Raw genomic sequence first — 22,359 nt, forward strand, 5'->3', positions numbered from 1 at the left:
TAAATAAAACAAAACAAAACAAAACAAAACAAAACAAAAAAAAAAAAAAAAAAAAAAAAGAGACTGGGGTATCTGTCAGAGCTCTGTGTTCGTTCCTGCCCCCCGAGCAGGGGTCCGTCGCCCCTTGGCTGTGGGCGCCCCGAGGTGCTCCCCGCCCCCGCCCCGGGGCTGCGGCGGCCCGGCCGGCCCCGGGACTGGCACCCCTGAGGAGCCCCGTGTTTGTTTAGGGCTGGCCGAGCCCAATCAGGGCCGGCTGCCTGCAGTTTTCCGGCAGGGCAGCGAGAGGCGCCTCCTCTCTCCTTTTTATACATGAGCCGCCGGCCGCCGCCGCCGGAGTCGCCGCCGCCGCTCGCCCCCGCCGCACTGGATTTACCGCCCGACGCGGCCCCGCGCCCCGGCCCCATGCGGGACACCGGCACCAGGTTTGGCCCCTCTCTTTCCTCGCCTCGCCGCGGTTTCCCTCGTTCTTTCTGGGTCTTGTGCCGCTGCCTCTCTGCCCTAGGGGAGCGCGGCGCGGCTGCGGCTGCCCCGGGCTGGGGGAGCCCGAGGGAGAGAGACTGTGTGGGCAGACATCCGATGCCGCTGCCTGGAGCGCTTATCTGCCGCAGCCTTATCTTCCAGTTATCTCGCAGGAGGCAGAGACGTATTTGGTGCCTATCTGCGAGGGGGCTCTGTGTGTGTCCTGTGTTCTTGTGCCTGTGGTTATCTGGAGTGCCCCGAGGTGGGCTGAGAGCGGAGAGCCTCTCCTGCTCTCGCTGTCACTTCTCTGTGTCCCTTTTCGCTTTCTCCCCCTTCTCCTAAGGGCCGGGCAGCGGGCTCTCTGTGTCTGTCTGTCGGGCCTTCCTCATGCCGGCAGCTCCGAACTGGCCCCGCTCGGCTCGGCACGGGTGTCCCGGCTGCAAGGTGTGCAGGGCTCGGGGCAGGCCCCCAGCCCGGGCTGTCCGCTGGATCCGGCCCCTGCGGGAGGCGCATCCCGCCCGGCTCGCTCCGATCCCGCCGCCGCCGCGCACACTTCGGGCCCGGCCCGTGCGCATCTCCCGTCCCTCAGGGGCCTTTCCCTCCTCCTCCTCCTCCTCCTTTCCGTGACCTTGGGCTGGAAATAGGCAAACAAGCGAGGAAGAGCTAACATCGCTCTCCGGCGAAGTAACCTTAAAGGGATCGCCTTACTAATTGTTTTCTCGGTGGAACCGAGTCAAATGACTCATTCATTGAAATAATCATAACAACGACAGCAGCCAAGAAAGGGCGGCAGAGACAGGGAAAAATGCCCCCTCGCCCCCCTCTGTCCCCACGCCCTTACGCCCACCTTTGCCCCGGCGTGCTTCACGTTCAAATCCGCAGCCCGGGATGCGAAGGGAGAGGGGAGCAGCCCTCCCGCCGTGCGGAGAGCGGGGCCGGAGCCGCAGCCCTGGCCCCGCGGGACTGGCGTCTCCCGGCTCGTCTTGACCTGGGCCGCCTGATCCCATCCCGTCGGGGCGAGGGACAGCACAGCGCCGAGGCGACATGACTGATTGAGCGCTCAGAGGGGCCAGATAAGCCCTGATGAATCTCATTACGGGAGGGAGACGGGCTGTCCTGTTTGCAAACTTTGTTATTATTATTTCTCTCTCCCCCACTTCCCTGCTCTTTTGTGTCCTCCCTCCCCGCCCTGCCCTGCGGATCCCCCCCTCCACTCCTCCTCCTCCTCCTCCCCTCCTCGCCCTTCCCCATCCACACCCAGCGGCTAGAAGGGGACCTGGATGGCCGTGGCTGAAGGCGGCTGGTGCGCGGTGAAGCGGTGCGCTGCTGCGGACGCCGGCGGTTCCTCCTGTCCCTTCGCGACCAGGGAGCCGCGCCCGTCTCCTCCTTCGCCTTCCTCCTCCTGCGGCTCCCAGGGTGAACGCGGATCCTGCAGCACTCCTCGGCCGGAGACCGACGGCAGCCACCGGCCGCCCCCCGCCGCCGCCGCCGAGGGCAGGTCGCTGCTCGCCCCCTACGTGCACTTCGGGACCCCGCACCCCTCCGGCCGTGCCGGCTGGGAGGACATCCTGCTCTTCGCGGACTTAGACCAAACCAGCAAGCTGATCTGGTCCAGCCGCGGCCCCAAGCTGAGCGCCCTCGGCGCCGAGCAGCCCGAGGAGATGTACCAGACCCTCGCCATCTCGGCCGCCCAGGGCCCCACGCCGTACGACGGATCTCCGGGCGGCTTCATGCACTCCACGCCCAACTCGCCCGTCTACGTGCCCACCACCCGCGTGGGCTCCATGCTGCCCACGCTGCCCTACCTGCAGGGCAGCGGGGCGGCCCAGCCCAGCCACCCGGGCGGCGGCCACGCCGTCTGGTCCCAGCCGGCCGCGGAGAGCCCCTCGTACAGCAGCGGCGGCGGCTCCCACCCCTCGGGCCGCTTCCCCTACTCGCCGAGCCCGCCGGTGGCCAACGGGGCCTCCCGGGAGCCCGGCGCCTACAGCAACAGCCTGGGCGCCAGGGACCAGTACAGCCCGCTGGCCCGGCCGCTCAATGGCTCCTACCCGGGCCCCTACACGTCCTACGTGGGGCCGCAGCTCGCCCCTGCCTGGCCCACGGCGCCCTTCGAGAACTCCATGCTGCACTGCCTCCAGGGCCGGGCCGCCCCCATCCCCGTGCGGGCACCCAGCGCAGGTAGGAGCCGCGGGCAGGGCAGGGAGGGCAGGGCCGGGCCGGGAGGGTCCCCGCACGCCGGGGCTGCCCCGGAAGGGCGGCGGGGATGCCGGGGGCGTGGGGAGCGGCGGCGGGGCTGCTCGGAGGGGGTCGCTGGCGAGGGGCGGCCCCGCTGTCCGTGTCCGTGTTAGCACGGCGGTCCCGAGACCGGGGCTGTTCTGGAGCGGAGGTAACTCCCGTCGTTTGTGCTGAGTTAGGGGAAAAATGCTCCTCCAAAAATGCTCCTCCAAAAATGCACCTCCAAAAATGCACCTCCAAAAATACCCTTCCGGCGTTGTTTGGAGTATGGCAATCGGGGTTACCAACCCTAATATCCCAAAACGGATTGCCCGGTGTAAACTTGATTTTAAAATTTTTCCAAATCAGTACATTCCTGCTTTCCTTAAGTGCGGTCATCTGGACAAGGAACGGTGACAAATTCACTGCAAATTAATCGTTCTTTGTATCATAGAGGAAAATTGCAGGGGGTCACTTAACCCATTTTGGATTATTTCAGCTATAAAACACTTCGTTGCTTCATTAAAAAAGAAAAGCAGCGAAGCAAAATCTCGTATATGAATGAGGAAACGTGATTTATAAACTGCTGCTAAAATACAACACCTCCTGAGGGTTTTTGATTTCATTTCCGAGATGCCCCATCCTTATTTTTTGTTTTAGTTAAGGAGATTCTCGGTGTCATTAAATCAATTGTAGAAGTGGAGTTTGAGCTGCGATGATTTAGTCAGAGGTAGAAAGATTAACGATTATTGTAATCTCTTCAGCTTTAGAATAAATCTATGTATATATAAATAGAGGTTTATAGAGAGGTGTGTGTGGCTATGTATATGTATTTATATATACATGCTCTGCATATATTTATAATGTATATATACATATTTATGTAAATATGTGTATGCACACAGATTTGATCATCATTCACTTTAAGCATAAACTACCCACCAGGTGCATATATTTTATAGACACCGTGATTTTCTCTTTCAGTGCAGTGTTGCAGAAAATTACCCAGTGGATTTTTGTCTTTCTGTAGGGCTGTACACACAATGCTCCTCCCGTCTGTCGATGACACCCTGTAGATTTAATTATTTTAATCCTCCCACTTGGTGTTTAGTACTCTGACAGAGGGAAGAAAATCAGTTGCAGCAGTGATAGGAGAAGCCACATCTCAGGGTAACAAGAAAGATGAGTTTCAAACTCAACTTTAAAAAGTTATAGTGTGAAACTAGGTGATGGAGAGCAAAAAAAAATCAATCGTGTTTTCAAATTTTTTTAATTATTATTTTTTAAATTTTATCGGGAGAGACGTGGGGTTGGAAAATCTCACGGCAGGGAGAGGAGAGGGGTGAGTGAGAAGGAGCAGAGAGGCGCAGGAGCCGGGCGCTGCTGGGGGAGGCTGGGGCAGGAGTGTCAGGGCAGCCGAGGAGCGCGGCAGCTTCCCCGGATCCTGCGGGTCTCTGCCGCCCCGTGCCTCCCTCCCACGGTGCTGAGGGCCGGAGGGGTCGGGATTCACCTTTTCCTGAGGGAAAGGACGGGTGCCAGCGCAGCCGAAACGCGGTGTAACGCGGGCGAAGCAGCCCGGAGCTCCAGGGCCAGGCGAATATTCTGCTCCTGTGAGGCAAAACGCGGCTGCAAAGCCGAAGGCACGCCTTGTCCCGTGTCAAAATTCTGGGAAAATTGTAGCCGAAATGTATTTTTTACGGCTAAATATTAGACAGTTTGATAAAGCTTTCTTAGCGGTACTCGTAGAGATGCTAAAACAGTATCTAAAATTAAAACTTTATTTTGTTTTCTTTGGAAATAAGTGTAGTACTTACTCTCTAAGGGGAAAAATATTTGAAAATGCCCGAGAAATATTGTCAAGGCAGAATTTATTTCTGTAAGCCCGAAGGCAGTGCTATAAAATAAATAGCCGAGACAAAATACTGTTTAAGTTCCAGAGTCCTTGACGTCCTAAACATTTTTCTGGTTACAGTCTTCAATGGCGCTTTTAGTGCAAAGATTAATAAATCTTAGCGATGTGCTAAGAGCTAGGAGCTGACACCGTAAGTTGAACTGTGCTCTCTGGGCTGTGCCGTGTGCCCGTTCCTCTTTAGCGCCTAATAATTCGCAAACGAAGGGAGGAGAGAAGCGTGTTTGGGTGGGTGCGGGCCAAAAGGCCGAGTCTTTCTCAGCTCAGTGCCCGCCGTGGCACCGCAACCCACTCTCCAAAGCTGCTCGACCTTTACGTGCTCGCTTTCGCTGTGCATTGAAACCTTAGGGAATAACCCAATGAGGGGTTTAGGCAGGTAGCAGAGGGAGGAAATAAAAAATCAGTGACGAAGCTCTGAGTCTGAAACGTACGTTCCCAGACTCGACTCGAAAGCTGCTGTAAAAATCCAAACATCTCCTTTTATTATTTCTGAACAACGTGGCACAGTCTATGTAAAACAAGTATTTATTCCCTCCTCCCCTGAAATATGGAAATATGGAGAGGTGAATCAGAACAGGGATTCGTATGGGTGAAAGTATTAGCTTTTATAGGTGGGTTTTCTCTCTCTTTTTTTTTCCTTTTTCTTCCCCCCCCCCCCCCCCCCCCGTGCTTTTATACCTTTTTTCCCCTTTCAGTAACTATGAAAGGAGGAGGCACAATATCGCTTATTTTTCCATTTCCTCTGTTTCCTACAAACCAGCTCTAATCTGACCAAATAGCCGAGGCGAAGCAGCCACTGCCCCTCGCTGCCTTGGCACACCAGGGCCCCAAACGCTGCCTCCAAACTAGAGGCTTTACCAGTTGCGAGGCATTTAAAGGCATTTTGAGAGGCGTTTTGAGAGGCATTTAAAATAAGAAGTAAGGTAGAAGAGTTCTTGCCCAGCTTCGACCCTGGGGAATATTGGGCAAAACGACATATCCAGCTCCCGGGGTGGCTCTGGAAGTGGCTATTCTGACAGCCACCTCACTCTGCTCCCCTCTGAAGGCAAGCGCACCTCCCTTTCCGCCTTGTGGGCACTACGGAGGGGTTTTCGCCCCTCGAGCGGACCCCAGGTGGGCTTCCCAAGGGTCAAATCCCGCCGGGAGTGGGCGGCGGGCCGGGGCTGAGTGTGCGGGGCGCTCCGGCTCTGCTCCGGCTCGGAGGGCAAGAGCTCCGCCGGGGCCCGCAGCGGCTCCGGCACGTTTAAATAAATAGAAAAAAAACCAAAACCCAAACCCAATAAACAAACAAAGCAAAAAAAAAAAAAAAAAAAAAAAAAGGAAAATAAAAACCAGGGATTTTGTAGAAAAAATCACGGCATGGCCGCCGTCGCTGCCGGGGAATTGCTTTTCCGAGGGCCGGTCTCTCTCCCGCCCGGGGCCCGGGTGTCGGCGGGGCCGCGCCGGGCTCGGCGGCCGTGCCCCACCGCCTCTCCCTGTGCTCCTGCCCGCAGAGCTGCTGGAGGACCTGTCCGAGAGCCGCGAGTGCGTCAACTGCGGCTCCATCCAGACCCCGCTGTGGAGGAGGGACGGCACCGGCAACTACCTGTGCAACGCCTGCGGGCTCTACACCAAGATGAACGGCCTCAGCCGGCCCCTCATCAAGCCCCAAAAGAGAGTGGTGAGTCGGGAGGGAGGGGAGGAGGGCGCCGAGAGGAGCTTTGCCCCAAGGAACCCCAGTCAGCTGAGGCGAGGGAGAAATTTGGGGCAAAGATGGGGGAGAGCAATCCCTGGATTAGCCTGGTGATCCTCTCGGCTGCAAAACTGTAGTGGGGCTCCTGAGCAGGTTTGCAGGCCAAACTGGTCACTGTGAGGGGCAACAGGGCTGGCAGCCTTTTGGAACCGCTTCGGACTCACTTCCCGGCAAAATCTCTCTCTGCCCCCTTGCGAGCTGCACACCAGGCATGGGCCAGCCTGGCTTTTCAAGCTATGAGCCCCATCTGTGAGGGGGATTCAGTGGCTTGCAAGAAATTTGTGCTGCTGATGTTGGACAGAAAAAAAAGAAAATAAAAAAGAAAGAAATCAAGGTTGGAAAATGTTTGTTCAGAGGGCTAGGAATTTCTCCAGACCTGCTTTGTTTGCTGAGAGCTCGATCCTTGGGAATGTAAGCAAGTTTTGTATATAATTCAAAGAAAACCAATTGTTTAAACAATGATAATAGCCTTTGTTTTGTTTTACTCCTAAGAAATGAGCGGCAATTTTTCTAAAAATATACTCCTAAAACTAGGGGGGGAAATAAATAGTACAAACCAGAACCCCTGTTTATAACTCAGGCTGGCACTGAATAGGCAAGGAGAAAATTTAACAAGCGGGAACTGCACATTATGTTTAGCAAATCTGGGTGGAGGTCAGCAGACAGAAAGAATACGCTCCTCAGTAATGGCTGTTACCGAGCGAGCCACAATAAATCACACCACTATAATCCAAGCTGATGTTTGGACCCTTGTGTATGGAGACAGTGTATCAAACCCATCAGCCTTTCAAGCCCCTTTCAATCATGCCTGCTGCTTTGCTCCATTCCTGTTTTCCTTGGGCTGAAACACCTACTGTTCTTTATTTCATAACCATTTAAATTTATTGCTCTTAGGGGAGCGAGGGGAAACAAGACCCAAACACTCGATGGTCGGAACAGACAGTAAGCGCTTGGGAACCAACCCACCTCTGCTTAAAGACCTTTCTTTAAGCTAAAGAGTTAATTTAACTTTAGGCCAGAGGTTTACTGCTGCTAGGTGTCTGTTTTTTCTAGCTGGCTTTCAGGTAAATTTCATGACACAAGGTGTTATCTCATTAGTGGGGACAGATGCAGCAGAGGAGCCAGATCTCCTGGTTGTCTCAAGCATCAGAGCCCAAATTGCTGTGGCACTCTGGCCCAAGGCAGATTTCTTTCAGTAGCTGACACCCTGTTCTAGCATTTCTGTGTCCTTTTTTTTTGTTTTTTCTTTTTTGTTGTTTTTTTTGAGGGAGGGGTGGGGGTGAGAAGACTAAAACAGAGTCAAACTACAGCCCGATTTCAGTCTGACACCTCAGTGAAATAACTCTGAAATAGCTCTGTGTAACAATCCCTACCAAGTGCCCTGGCCATAACTATAAATCAACCATGACTCTGTGTTCGTACAGTTGGAAATATGTAGGTGAGAAGGGAAAATGTTTTGAAAACGCTAAACATGTTTAGATTGCCCCAAAGTTTCTGATAAAATTCCTGCATCAGAAAAGTCATTTTAGCTTCAAAACATGCCAAAACTCCATGTCTGTTTAGATATGGGAATGAGCAAAAGCTATTGAAATAAAATGTATGAAGGTTCAGACCAGGCTGCATAGAATTTAACAGAGTGAAACAGCTGACAGCATTTCACTTGCAGAGAAAGAAAACGAAGCATGTGTGTTACAACCAGCTTTCTTTTACTCAATGTGATCACATAAAACGCGTATTGAGCTGAGGGCATAATTTGAGTGCTGTGTGCGTACATATTTAATAACTGTCAAAAATTCTGTTTTCATGGTACTTGGATTTTTAAAATTAAAAATTGTTTTTGTGTACTTCAGCCTATATAGCACTTGGCTGGGTGGTTAGTTCTTTTCCCCTGCGTAGTTAATAATGGATTACTGATTCAAGATTTCAAAATTTGTATTTAATCTGGAGCTCTTTCTGAGCTGTGGTGTAAAATGACGGCTTACTGCTAAAGACACTCAAACAGACAATATTCAAGAAACTCAGTTATCACTCTGGAATATTCTTCATTCTCAAAACATTTTTATTGATTTCCCCAGTGGCAGAAAGCCCTGTGGTATCAAAGGTGACCCAGTTACGTCTAACAACCCAGCAGTAAATGATTCAAGAGGAAGGGCATTGTACCCTTAAGTTAGTAATTTCAGTTATGGGCACTTTATGGTCAGAATAAGATTAATGCAATCCTCTGAAACTGACTTCTCCATGTAAACTTGTTCAGCTGCCAGACACAGAGCTAGGCACAGATTTTTTTTGTATTTTTTTGACAATGCAATACTTTGAAAAAGACTAGATTTACGATGTAGCTGGAATTCTTTGCTTGTGATGAACGTAAAAGAGATCAGTTGTTACAGGGACTTTTATAACCCATTCACCTTCATTTCACATGTTTATGAGGACTGCCTTCACTTATGATATACAGCCTGTAGCCATAAAGCTCTGGGTTATACGGTTATTTCTGATACAGAGTTGCTTCATCTTGGCTCCAAACTCCACGGAAGAGTGTCATAAATGGCTTGTTTGCAGTGGGAACTTTGTTGTCACCCACCAGCTTTTCTGCTGGCCGAGGGAGGCTCTGCTCTGTAAAACACGCTCCCAAGGCATGCTGTTTTTTGTACAATGATAAAATGGGCGATGATAAAAAGACCTTTTTATCAAAGTAAGGCTGTTGTGTGTGTTACCCTGGGGATGCCCAGGAAAGTTTTCCCCAGATGTGGTGCCACCAAGGGCAGGTGATTAAAGTGGCTGATTTTTCCAATGAGTCACGAGTATCAGTGGCAGGATCAGAGCTGCCTCTTCACCCACCACACAGGGGAGAGGGCACTGAACTGTCTGGGGAGGTGGCACGGGAGTGATGTGCCTTCTGTTCAGCTTGATGGAGCTGTAGTGGAGATATTTCCTAGCTGTCCTGCTGGAAAAAACCTGGTGCCTGGTGGTCTGAACAGTCTTCTGATCGCCAGCTCCCAGATGAGAATTTTGCCTCTGCTGTGACTGCCCAGGGTTAAAAGACATTCAGTACCTCTTCACAGCATCTTTCCACTCTCTGATATGAGGATAATTCCATTCTAATTCTGGGCTGTGGCTGACAGATACTATTAAAGAAAGGCTCCCACCATCCCCGCCATGTGTTAAAGGACTTTTTACGAAGCACAAAGACATAAATCACTCTCTGCTGCCCACCTGTTTATGCCGTGTTGCCTGTGCTTGCCCCCACGCAGCCTTCGTCGCGGCGGATGGGGCTGTCCTGTGCCAACTGCCACACCACCACCACCACGCTGTGGCGCAGGAACGCCGAGGGCGAGCCCGTCTGCAACGCCTGCGGCCTCTACATGAAGCTCCATGGGGTGAGTGGCTGCTCCACCAAGGCACATCCCCTGCCAGCCCTGGTGTGCTTGGGGGAAGGGGTGCTCCTCAAAATGTCACCAGCGAAATGCGTAGAGCAACAGAAAAATGCGTGACATCAGAAGATGATTGTACCACTTTAGCTTGTTATGCTTTTGAGTAGTTATGTGCTTGCCACTGTGGCTCTCTCAATAGATTCATATAAAGAAACCACCTCTGGATGAGCAGCAGTGGTGTTTTTGCCACTGGGATTTAAACAAGCTCTTTAGTAGGGAAAAAATCCCTAGACCTTTAATGAGACAGTTTTTCATGGGCAGACATATGGCTATTCAAGCCATAGCCAGAAAAACTTTAAAGGCAATTTCAGCCTTTGTTGGGCAATAATAAAGTAAAAAAATTAAAGGAAAAAAAAGCTCTGTCCTGAATGTGATAGAGCGTGTTTTGGGTGAGACCCCTGTGGATTGTGTTACTGTGAAGCATAAATGTTTGAAGAGCAAGGGCATTAGGAATGATTGAGACGTGGTCTAGCCTTCAATAAAATGTAAATTATGTCACAGGTTTAAATATTATAATGATAGAGTACACATGAATTTTCTTTCCTCAAACTGGTGTTAAAATATATTTTAAGCTGGTGTCTTTGTAGTGTGATTATTATTGTAGTGAACACAAAGATGATTTTTGAGCACATTTAAATACAAATTTATCCCTATAAATACAAATTTAGATACTGTAAAGCTGTATTATGGGCAGATCTGCTTATAGGAACAAATACTAAGTCAATTCTTCTATTCTAAACCTTCCGTCCTAAGACTTTTCCTTGTGATGATCTGGTTTGCAGGGCTGGTCCACAGGATGAGGATGAATTTTTTTCTCATATACATTCTTTCTTTCCAGAATCAGGCACTGGAGATAATTCCTAACTGACTGGAATAATAAATCAACGATCAGATATACCCCATCCAATTTAATTTCTTATGGCTTACTGCCAAATGATGCTGGTTTTCCCTAATTCTGTGCTGTTTTCCTGTGGATTGATTGAGGGGTTGAAAAAACTATGAAGTTTGCATAGAGAAAAAAAGTTTGCCTACTTTCTTAATTCAGCTACGACTCCCCTTGAATCAAACTATTGTTTTGCCCAAATAAAACGCAAATATTTTTTAGAATTAGTACTGTGACACAGAGAAAATTAACTTGCTATACAGATTTTTGCAACATCACATGTTGTTTTGTAGTATATTTTGATTTTTGATTAGAGTACCTATGCAACTCTGTGATTAGTGTGGAAATTTAATTTTTTCAGGTTCCTCGGCCTCTTGCTATGAAAAAAGAAGGAATTCAGACAAGGAAGCGAAAACCTAAGAATATAAATAAATCAAAGGCATGCTCTGGTAAATATAAAATATATGAAAGTGTAGCTGCAATAGTTTGTAGTTGTCTTGGTTTTTTGTTGTTGTTGTTGTTTTTGTTGTTGTTGTTGTTTTTTTTTTTTTTCTTCTCTGTCTGGAAAATATTTATTTGTAATGCCAACTCCCAATTTTCCAGGTAACAGTACTACTGCAGTTCCCATGACTCCGACGTCCACGTCCTCTACCAACTCAGACGACTGTAGCAAAACGGCTTCTCCCGGCGCACAGCCTGCAGCCTCCGGGGTGAGTGTCTGCATCTGCAGGCAGGCTGATCACTGGGCAATGTTATCACCGCTTTTATCTTATCTAGCAGAACAATAATCTAAACAAACTTTCCAGTTTTGTTAGCTGATACCAGAACAAGATTTTCGGAGGATATTACATATAGCTGTAAACAGAGACACAAGCTGAAGTACTTTGCAAACCTTCTTGATTAAGATCTATATAATTTTTATGATAGTTAGCTGCAGCTTAACCGCAGACATTTTGTTTTTAAATATTCAGGTTCTTTAATTTCAAAGGTTTTCTTTTGGACAGAAGACAATAAAACATGCTCAACTAATCCTTTCAAGAAACAATTATACATACATACATACATACATATATATATATATATATATATATATATATATATATATATATATATATATATACATGCATTATCCCAATGGGTAAAATCCAGAAAAACGTTATCCTGCCGTATGAAGTAAATCATACAGACTTTTGTCTGAAACTAAAATGTGCAATTAAACCCTGATCCAAACTCAGCTGAAGCCAGGCTGGAGCACTCTGCTGACTGCAGTGCGTGGGGGTTCAGCTCTCTGCCCACAGAGGGTTTTTCAGGGGCCAGATGCTCAGCATCTGGCAGCACCAAGCTCCAGAGGAGCACCCGAGGAGTGCTGATCAACCCCTGCTTTAGCTTTGATCCTTATTTTACATCATGTACTCCAACCATCTCAAACTTCCTTTCTTCACTCAGCATGTGTGATAAATACTGCTGCTAAAGTTGTGAAGCTGAATGTAGATTAATTTCTAACTGCTTGGCTGTACCTATCTATATCCACACTCACTTCTCAGCCTTCTGCATCCCTTAATCTGCCACATAATTTCTTTGAGAAACTTTTCTAATGTGACTTTCTTTAGTTCTTTATTAATGAAAAGAAGACATTGTTTATAATAGCTATTTTTCAGTATGTCTTGGATTTTCTACATTCAAATTACTTTCAATAGTTTAATTTCTGATGTACAAATTTTCATTGTACAAGGGGAAGAAAAACTCATTTTTTAGCAAATGTGATTGTTTGCGGACTGACAGGGCCACCCATTTTCAGAGGCACTGGATTTTGGGTTTGGATCCTGTGAGACTAGGATAGCATTTAAAGGGCTTGTCTTTGACATGAGGAAACCCTGTCAATCCAGTAAAATAAACAGATCACATAAAAAAAAAGAGAAACACTAACTGAAAAGTGAACTGTTGCAGTTTCAGAATTGGGTTTCAGACTCCCCCAAAGAGCTACTATGCACTGTTTAGGCTCTCCCTTGATATTTGCAAAGGAAAAAATGTAGCCAAATTTTCCTTAAATTTTCCTTGAGTTACCTTAAGCAGTACTAGTGGTCCTGAGTGAGGTTTATGTATTGGATAGACAGGGAAGCACAATCCCAGACCAGACTGAGGCAGCACAGCCATGTGCTGCTCGGGGAAGGAGAGGACATATAGAGGAGATCTCATTTCCACTATGCTGCTGCCTCCTTGGCTGCCTAAAACATGACTTCCTTTCTGTGGTATTTCTCCCTAGAAGGGCACATCAAACACATTATTAATAATCTTTATGTTATAATTTAAGTAGTACCATTTTTAATATGGTTTTGTCAGATGGAGTTGTGCGGGTACCAGAGGAGAGGGGTGCAGGGGCATGGATTGAGGGCTAAAAGACTCCTTGGGAACTCCTTAGCAACTAGGAACAACACCCAGGAGGGACCCTGAGGCTGCTCTTACTTACATGATGGCATCCTCGGTGACAGGACTTCAGTTCTTCCTGATTTTTCTACAGTAGATCAGACTGGGAGAGGACACCTGTACAACAGCTGGGAAAATCTGTCCCCTTATATCCAGCAGGCAGCATGGTAACATCTGCACAGCCTTTTCCCCACCATGATTTGATCAGATGTGCCTTGCATATGCAAAGCACTTGCAGATACCCCCTCATGAAAGATTTCAGTGAACGGAAGTGATGGAGAGGGGCTGTGCCATGCGCTGAAGAGAGGAAGTTGCAGTGGCAACCAGACATAGGGGCATCCTCTGACTCCATCCCAAATTATGTGAAGGGCTACTGATCTCCCACCCCTGTGCCCCAGTCCCAGATGTGTGTGAATAAAAACGGGATTTCCAAGGGAGCAGCTGTCAGGATATGTCACGGGCATGGTCATGTCCTTCACTCAGGCTTCTGGCTTTGCCCAAGCAAGCATCTGTAATTCAAAGGGATGAGGACTCAGGAGGCTGGAAGTTTAAAGCAGAAAGTGGTGGCTGTTAAGATGGGTTCTCGTTGTCCCAGACATCATTTGGGAACATGATCACTAACTGCAAAGAATGCAAAATAATTTTTAAAGGGTCTAAATCCTATGGAAGGGACTGAGCACTCATAAAGCTCATTTAAGCTGTTGTGAGTGAAGAGACATTAGTATTTAAGAGCAAGGCAGCCTGATCACATGCTGAAGCAAAGATGCTCTGCTAGACTTCTGTTTTCTTGGTTATTTTTTCTTTTTCCTTTTATGTTGATCTATTGATAGATCAAAGGTTTGTAATTATTTCTAGAATAGGCAATGGCTTTGCAAAGGAGAATAAACTTCTTCAGCTCATGTCAGGAGGGAAAAAACTAAACCCTCAGATGGATGAATCCAGGCTCTGTAGTCTTTGGTGACTTTCAAAAGACCAATGTTGATTCCTGACAGTGGTGTTGGTGATGTTGCTGAAAAACAAGCACCTGCCTGAACAGAGAACATGGCTCGTTCCGGGCCTTACACAACAGGCATGGCAACTTGTTTTTGTTTTGCTCTGTTTTTGCTTCTCTAGCCTTTATTCTGTGAAGAGGGGGAAAATGCCAAATTGACATTAGGCAGAGAAATCTGATGACGTTTTAGAAACTGTTGTGTGAAATTCACAGCAATGTTGTTGCTAAATGAAACAGAGAAGACAAATTCTTCTATTGGTACAAAAGCAATTTATTATGCCTTTTGTGCGAGGCTGCCAAAAAAGTTTCCAGTTATGTAGAAATCTAATGGAAATGAAATTCAGCAGAATTCATTTGTGTCAGTAACGTTCACTTTTTGCCCTACCTTTCTTTATCTCTTTTAAAGTAAAATAAAGAAGGGAGGGCAGAAAAAGAGGAGGGCAGCAATTACTCTTGGCAGTGTCTTTGAGACTATCCATTTCACGAAGGGAATCTTATATGATGCCAATTCTGAGACAAATTAGCAAGAACCTTAAATGTTGATTTTACGTTCTAGCTGAAGTTTAAACATTTAAGTGATACGATTAATGAATTGCTGTGGGGGCAAAGTTGATTTCAAACATCCCAAAATGTAGAAGTGTTTGGATCGGAGATATTTTGTTGTCCCATTGTAAAGGGGCTATTTGCCAAATTCACATCTGGATCTAGGATCTAGGCCTATTTCTGTTTTCCTAAGCACTATAAGTACTGGGTGTCCTGTGTTACTAATACAGAAAGGGTCCAGCTGCATGATATATGAAATTGCCTTACGTCCCCATAAAAAGAAGATTTGAAAATTTCAGACAGCCTGCATCTGCATCTATACCTGATCTCCCTTTGATGCTGCTGAAACTGTACAGGGAAAAGTTCCACCAAATAAATTGCTAAACGAAGGGCATGGTCTGTAGTGCAAACCCATCCATTTCCATGCAGGGGCTCCAACAAGTGTGATAACCAGAAGGACTTTATTCCCTTATTAGGATAAAGGCAGTATGAAACCTGCTGTAAAATCTGCTTTTTATGGCAGGACACAGAAGCTCCTTGAGCCACAACTGATGTCAGAAAAAGTCAGCAGCACCAGGGGAACTCTTGTTTCAGAAGGCTCTCCTGTGTCCTTTGCATCCAGTTTGGAGTTTTCTCAAAAGGACCATAATCTCACACCACAGAAAAACTCAGGCGGAAAAACTAGTGCTTACTTCCCATGGTGGTTTAGCTTGAGAAGTGGTTCAGGACTGGCTCTTCAGTTTTGTAGGGTGGGAAATGAGAGAGCTGACTGAGATGGCCTCAGCATGTGGTGAGCTAGCAGGAAAAATGCAGTTTTAACTGTCTCCAAAATGCTGGACAAGTGGGGCTGGATTGGACTAATGCCTTCTCCTGCATTTGCCTTCTCTTTTTTCCTGTCAGAAGAAGAAGAGTGAGCTGGTTAGAGGTGGTGTTTAGGCAGCAAATTGATAGGACATTCATGCTGGCTACAGGGAAATCAGCCTCCAGAGAGTACGTCCTGTGTCTGCATGAACCAGAGATTCAACCTCTTAAAACAATGTGCTAACCACCTGGATATAGGGGAGCTGAATGTCCAGGGGTCCTTCAGATTATCTGATAATAATATTCCAGTTGTATGGAATAATTTTGTAGGTGTTGGGACAGAGTTTCCATGAGAAAGTCTCACCAGCATGGTTGGTAGGACTTTCACCTGGAAAATGGGAACACGGTGCCTCAGTCCTGGTATGAGTAAATATTTATCTAAACCAGGTGGAATAAGATCAACAGGAGGCATGAGGAACGTGGCAACCTAAAATACCAAAGAGCATGGCAGACAGGGCAGTATGCTGGGAGATATGATACTCTAGACTCTAGTTGAAATTTTTCTTGGTCTCCTACCTCTTCTGCATCAGTGCTCAGTCCTGGACAAAATGGGAAGCTACTTTCTTCTCCCCACTCAGTTTCATACACTGAGTCTTTTGCTTCTTTTGCTTTTACATTGAGTAATTTTCTTTGCTCTGTGTATATGTATCCAAAAAAAAGGCATTTCATTTTTATATCAAACAGAAGGAAGCAATCCAACTTTTTTGTTTCAGTGGGGAAAAGCAAGGAAAAAGTATTTTTGCTTCTATCCCAAAATTCTACATGCACATGGACGCATACCTTTTGCTTGGTTTTGTTTTATTGCCAAAGCAATAAAGCCAGTTACTCATACAGCCCTTGACAGCAGTGGGTCATCAGTTTTCCAAGCCATGCTGGAAGTTGCCTCCCTTAGGAAATTAATGAAGTATTAACCACAGATTTATGTTGCTATAATACAAAGGAGAGATTAGAAGATATGTAAACTTACACATCTGCAGTATAAACAAAAGGATCAATTGGACTAGCAAGAAATGACAGCTTTGTGTACTAAGAGGGTCGTTACATCAGTAAAAAAAGCTGTCATTTTGCAGTGCCAAGACTTGCTCTTTGGATTCCAGGGAGTGACAGTGTTGGGAAAACGTGCTCTTTGTGGGGATGGGAGTTATTGCAGGGAGGCTGAGGCTGGGAAATTAGGGACTCCACCAGCTTGCCACAACACTTCATGTGTGAAAGAATTCTTTGCAAATGTATTTTAACTGACCGTATATATCATTTACGCGTTGCGAAAGTAAACTAGGCTGAGGAGGAAGAGAGTCTCAGCTGAGGCTCAGCTTATTGCTGACTTAATGTAATGTCCAAAATTCATGGAGCATTTTGAATGTGTTAAGTGGATGGAGCAAAGGTCTATCTGATAGACCAAAGGTCTGGATCAAGGCCCTTTGCCCCCCTCCAGCTGACCTTGCCCAGCGCTTTTCCCTCTTGGCTGCGGAGGTGTGGGGGAAGGCCAGAGGGGAAAGTGTCCATCCCCTCTCCCTGCTCTCTGTGGTGGGCAGATGGTGCAGGAAGGAGTGGGTGGAAAAAGCAGGAGTCTTTCAGCCGGAGCTGCTGCTGCTGTTCCCCGAGTGCTGGCAAGTGCAGCCTGAGCAGCCTGACTTTGATGTGGAGCAGCTTTAGTGGGGGTTAATCTGCCTCTAAGGTCATGATGTCACGTTTGGGTGCAATCTAGTTTTCTTTGTGGATCTGGCAGGGGTCTTCCTCTGTATGGGATGGGCAGGTCCTCTACAGAAAGGCCACCTCAGATACAGACCACCTGCCTGGGGGCTGACCCATGACCAGATCCTCCTGGTTTGGGTAAAAAGAAGAATGTTTGCAGATACAAACACAACTTCCCTGTTTGTTTGAGAGGCAGGCTCTTCCCAGTGGACTTCATTAATTTTTTCCTCTGGAAGCTGACCTTCAGTTGATTTTCTGTTATCTATTATCTATTATCAGATTTCACCAATAAAAATAAAGTCATTACTTTTTTATAGATAGAGCCAGTAGCTGTGAATTAGACCCCATTGACTTAATCAGCATTGTTTAGCTTATTTATTTCAGCTGAAAAAAGTCCTCTAATAACTAAGTGCAACTTCTGTTGTCTTTCATCCCTTAAAGCTGGAAAAGGAAGAGCAAAGGTAGGGAGGCTCAGGAACAGACTTGTGATTCTGTCACGTCCTTTTCATGAGCCAAGGTTTGTTTTCCATGTCTCACTTTGGGAGCTGCCCAAGCTGCCTGGATTTGTCATGACTTTACTGGGGTGGGGTTTCCAGGGCTGGCAGTCCTGCCCGGGTCCTGCCCGTCCTGGCTCAACAGAGCCAGAATCCGGCCTTGGACAGGCAGGGATGGGCAGTCCTCAAACAGGACGTGCCTCCACGTCCTCCCTTCTGGGGTGCCCGAGGGAGGGGTACCTCATAACCCCATATGGAAACTGTGGGTCCCTGCACCCCACCTTCGTAGGGCTGAATCAGGAAAAGGTGAATTACACTTTCCAAGCCCGGAAAAAACAGGTACTGATAAGATATTTGCCTACCAGAACAGCAGTGGTAAGTATGGGCAAATGGGAATGTTTCAGAGCAGCTCCTTTAGTATTTTTAGCTCAGGTTTAGCAAACACTGCTCGACTAATTTAAACCCTTCTTCCACTATGGGGAGACTGAAGCTGTTAAAAATTATGTCTATTGTGCTAACAGAAATGTTTGAGGCATTAGAAATAAAAGGAAGGCTTTGAAAAGCTGGGCTGATGCAAGACCAGGGCTGTACACAAAGGTTAGCATGGAACCTGCGTCCCTGAATTCTCCATGCACAGTCACAGGGAAAGAGGATACAGAGATTCATTGTCAGTGATTGGCAACTGTCTGTTCAAGGGAGGGATAAAACTTATCTCTTAGGATTAGAGCTGTTTCAGCTGGATTTGGGGGACAGCTTTTTTTCCTTCCTTCTCTGCATTTCTGGGTAGTGACTAATGAAGTGGGATCAGGGTTGATGACTGGGTGGAACAATACTGACGGTCAATCATTTTAATAAAAGGTTAAGAAAATACTGGAGCCCAGGTTATTTCAGACAAAAATGAGTGCTAGCAGTGAGTATCTTATCTCTTTCAGAAGGTGAGGTTTTCCTTGGGTTAAGCACGGCAACAAGAGCCCTGCTCCACACCATTTGGAAATTACCTTTGAATTAATGAAGTCTTGCTTTTCCTATGTCAGGACTGCTCACTTGGCACAGCTCCAGGAGAGCCAAGAGCTCTACTCGTGTAAAATGATTAAATATGTATACTTCGTACTTAAACAGCAGGCAGGAAGCTTCTGCAGTCACAGTTTAGGATAGTTTTTTTTTTTTTAAGGAATTTCATCCAAAGACTATCCATTAACAAGTAAATTAAGGCTTTAAAGTTGACATATCCAAGAGTTAATTTTGCATGAAGTCACCTCTTAAACATTTCCTTTATCAGGTGAAAATGTTGCCCCTTCTCTGTCTGGCACTGCAAACTTTTCCTCTTTAGCAGATCTGCTCAGCCTCATGGAAAAAATGATTGTTCCTTTGTCTTTTTAACTCTCCATTTCTCTGTTAAAATAAATGGACTGATTCCAGTGTGGTTCAGAGGTTCATCTCCGTGCCTACCAGGGCTTCCCTGCATGTTGTCTTGTGCAGTCAGCAGAACAAAAATATTCTTGCTTCAAAGGCATAGTGTTTCTCTGCTGAAGATTAAAAGAGCATCTCCTTTAGTGGCCAGTCCTACCGGGATGAAGTGGTTTTGGCTGGTGTTTTGAAGGGTCAAGAATGATTTTAAGCATTTCAAGGGCTGAAGAGCCCAAAGAAAGCTGCTTTCCAGAAGGTGCTCCGTATCTGCTCCTGGAGAATTAGGATGTATTGGACTTCTCCCATGGGGACGAAAAACTAGAGCTGCCACCTCTCACAGATCACATTTTTGGTGCTGGCAGCTGTGTCTTTTCAGTAGGGGGCAGTGGGACACATGCACATTTCCTTCTTCATCATGAGCTGATTTCCAACTTTTTTGCACATCACGTGGTTTTGTTTCTACCTCTCCAAACACAGACATCACTGCCATCAGCAGGGCTGGGCTCATGCTGAGACATTTATGTTTCAGGATTTCAAGGCACAGGGGCAAGCAGAGGGCAAAGCCTGTTTTTGCACAGAAATCCTGTCGTGATGGCTGTGCTTCAGGCCCGCTGTAGTCTCACTCATGCCCCAGTGTATGCCAAGCTCACCTGCTCAATGAATCTCTGTGTGCTCTCCCCTCCCTGCAGGCGAGCTCGTCCGTGATGTCTGGCCCCGGAGAGAGCACCAGCCCCGAGAGCAGCAACCTCAAGTATTCAGGTCAAGATGGGCTGTACACAGGAGTCAGCCTGAGCTCCACGGCCGAGGTGACAGCATCTGTGAGGCAGGATCCCTGGTGTGCCCTGGCTCTGGCGTGACCTGGTGCGAGGGAAGCTGGATCCTGGCAGCCCCCAGACATCTGCGCGCAGTTTCCTCTGTGGAGCGAGCGGTCGCAGCGGCAGTGAGAGTGCAGGCAAAGACCATTCCTCTGAAACGGTTTTTGAGCCTTGGTGGCAGAGGTGGTTTTCTACTTCTGAAAGAGGCTTTGCCAAAGCATCCAGTTCCTCAACTATGCAAGAAAAACGTAGGGAAAGCAAATGACCACCGGGGATAGCTAATGCAGCCTTACACTCTTAAAAAGCTCTTCAAAGCCCCCCTCAAAAAAACTTAAAAAAAAAAAAAAAAAAGGAAAAGAAAACAACAAAAAAGAAGAAATAAACCCACATCTATTGTTAGATTCCAGAAATACATCCTCAACTTACCCTGCAGCGCTGCCTTTCTGATTATGTAGTTGTTTTCACTCTCTCGTTGCCTTTTCCCCTAAGAATTTGGTGGAAGTTGTCAATGTCAAGGAGGGAGTAGCAAAGACTTTATTTACCAGAGATAGTGAGATACTTTTTAATGAGTGTCAGAAGCGCTTACAGCTTGAGTTGACACAGACTTCTCGCACCGAAGATTTGGTGTCTTCGCCCCGTCAGACCTCTCCTTCCATGCTCTTCATCTTCAGCGTGCCTTGCTCTGCTCTTCAGAGCCCAGCTATGTCCCTGGAAGGAATCACAACATTTGGTACAAGTCCCACAAGGTCCAGCTGGTTAAGGAGATTTTGGGATTGGTGTTTTTTGGTTTAAAATATTTACTCACTTTTCAAGACTGCGATATAACTTTTAAAGTACACTGTGACTGAGATTTATGAAAGTCCATATTTCCTGGCTGAACTGTGTGTAGAGTCAGTCAAAATTTGTAAACAGGGTAGCAATCAGATATTTTTCTTCCATATATACAATAATTTTTTTAAAGAAGTGCAATTTGCGTTGCAGCAATCAGTGTTAAATCATTTGCATAAGATTTAACAACGGTTTTTATACGAATGAATGAATGTAAACATTTTAACTTAATGGTACGTAAATAATTTAAGAGAAAAACTTAACTAGGCATCCTTAGGCTTTTTAGCGCAACAAAAATGCATCCACCTCCTGTATTTCCAGTTGTTAAAGCAAGAGTTTCAAAGAACAAGCCTTCTCTCAGGAAAATTGCCCTAGCCGTTTGCTCCAAAGTGTTGTACAAAAATGCAAATGCATACCCAAGGGGTTTTTTTGCCATTGAGTAAGTGTGTGGTGGAAAGAACCAAATTGCAATGAAACTTTACTACCTAACTGATACATGTGTAAATATTACAGAAGATATCTAGGCATCTCAAGAATGTAGGATGCAATCTGTATAGTGTGACTGAGGCATAGTTAGGTTGGTTTTCATTGGTTTAAAAGTGGGACATCATTTGGAAAGTTGTTTCATCAGAGCTTTACAAATAAAAGGGTATCATTTTAGATTTTTCTTTCTGTACAGTGTGCCTTTTCCTTTGTCTCCAACACAATTGTTAAGCTGCATTAAAAGCTATGGAAATGTACCTGGTACAGGTGGCATGTCTGATGGTTGCAAGGAAGGTCTCCAGCTGAGGTGCCTGCTCTGCACTGTGGGCTTTTCCTGCAATCCCCTTCACTACACCTTCTGATGATCTGTAAAACTAGGGCTTCCACCTACCAACACAGGCTCCTCATGGGCACACGTGAGGTTTTTGTGATGAAAGTTTGGGGAACTGAGCCCATGCCCTGAGGACTATCACACCATAGCTAAAGGGTGTCAGCCAGGTTCCCTGAGTAGGCAAATATCAGAATGTTACCCACTACAGGTGTAGCTGCTGAGTGGCAGAGTCTTTGAGTGCTTTGCTGGCATCTTCCTGTGGCCAAAGGTGAAGGGCAGCAAAAACTGAAGGCACTGCTGCTGAAAAGAGAAGACTGAATTTTAGCTACTCAGGGAAGTGGAAAACCTTTTCCACTTGATGGGTCTGAGGGCTGGTTCTCTACATTGCTCAGTTCATTGGGGCCAGACTAATTGCCAGGTGTGATTTCCAGCTATGGCAGCAGTGCTGTTGGACTGGGAATGCCCAACCTCCATACCCATGGAGTGGCTGCACTGTGTCCCTTGGTCTCTATGCCAGACCTTCTTTTGGAGTGAATTGGGGTAGCTCCTTGGCCTCCAGTGAAGCTGTGCTGACTTGCACCAGCCAAGAATATACTGACTTGCACCAGCCAAGAGTTTGCCTCTTGGTTTTCCAAACCTGACACTTGGGGCCGCCTCCTTATGCCTGAGGTGTTGTGAGGACTGCGGGATGAATGGTGCAGCACAGCCTCAGGAGGAAAACTGATCCTAGCACAAAGGGATCAGGCTGAGCCCTGCCTGGGGTTTGGGTTGCTGTGGCCAGCCAGGAGTGGGGACCACTCGCCCTTCTTGGCAGGGTTGTCATGCCATGCTCACTGCTGGGCCACCTCAGGTCCTGGCTACC

At 47.0% G+C, this 22,359-nt stretch overlaps 1 protein-coding gene across 1 annotated transcript; it reads left to right on the top strand.

Moving 5' to 3' along the window:
- The first annotated feature begins 345 nt into the window (after positions 1–345).
- On the top strand, positions 346–21,354 carry GATA6 (GATA binding protein 6). Its single transcript, XM_058805425.1, has 7 exons — positions 346–422; positions 1,721–2,637; positions 6,076–6,242; positions 9,566–9,691; positions 10,990–11,077; positions 11,232–11,338; positions 19,730–21,354. Exons 2-7 carry the CDS (start codon positions 1,740–1,742, stop codon positions 19,895–19,897), a joined length of 1,554 nt encoding a protein of 517 aa, XP_058661408.1. The 5' UTR covers positions 346–422; positions 1,721–1,739; the 3' UTR covers positions 19,898–21,354.
- Positions 21,355–22,359: the final 1,005 nt, after the last annotated feature.

Source organism: Ammospiza caudacuta, chromosome 1 (assembly GCF_027887145.1).
Source record: "Ammospiza caudacuta isolate bAmmCau1 chromosome 1, bAmmCau1.pri, whole genome shotgun sequence".
NCBI lineage: Eukaryota > Metazoa > Chordata > Aves > Passeriformes > Passerellidae > Ammospiza > Ammospiza caudacuta.

Coding starts and splice junctions, on each gene's coding strand:
- GATA6 (XM_058805425.1), top strand. CDS start 1,740: ATGGCCGTGGCTGAAGGCGGCTGGTGCGCGGTGAAGCGGTGCGCTGCT. Junction 2,638..6,075: donor CGTGCGGGCACCCAGCGCAG/GTAGGAGCCGCG, acceptor TCCTGCCCGCAG/AGCTGCTGGAGGACCTGTCC. Junction 9,692..10,989: donor TCTACATGAAGCTCCATGGG/GTGAGTGGCTGC, acceptor TAATTTTTTCAG/GTTCCTCGGCCTCTTGCTAT.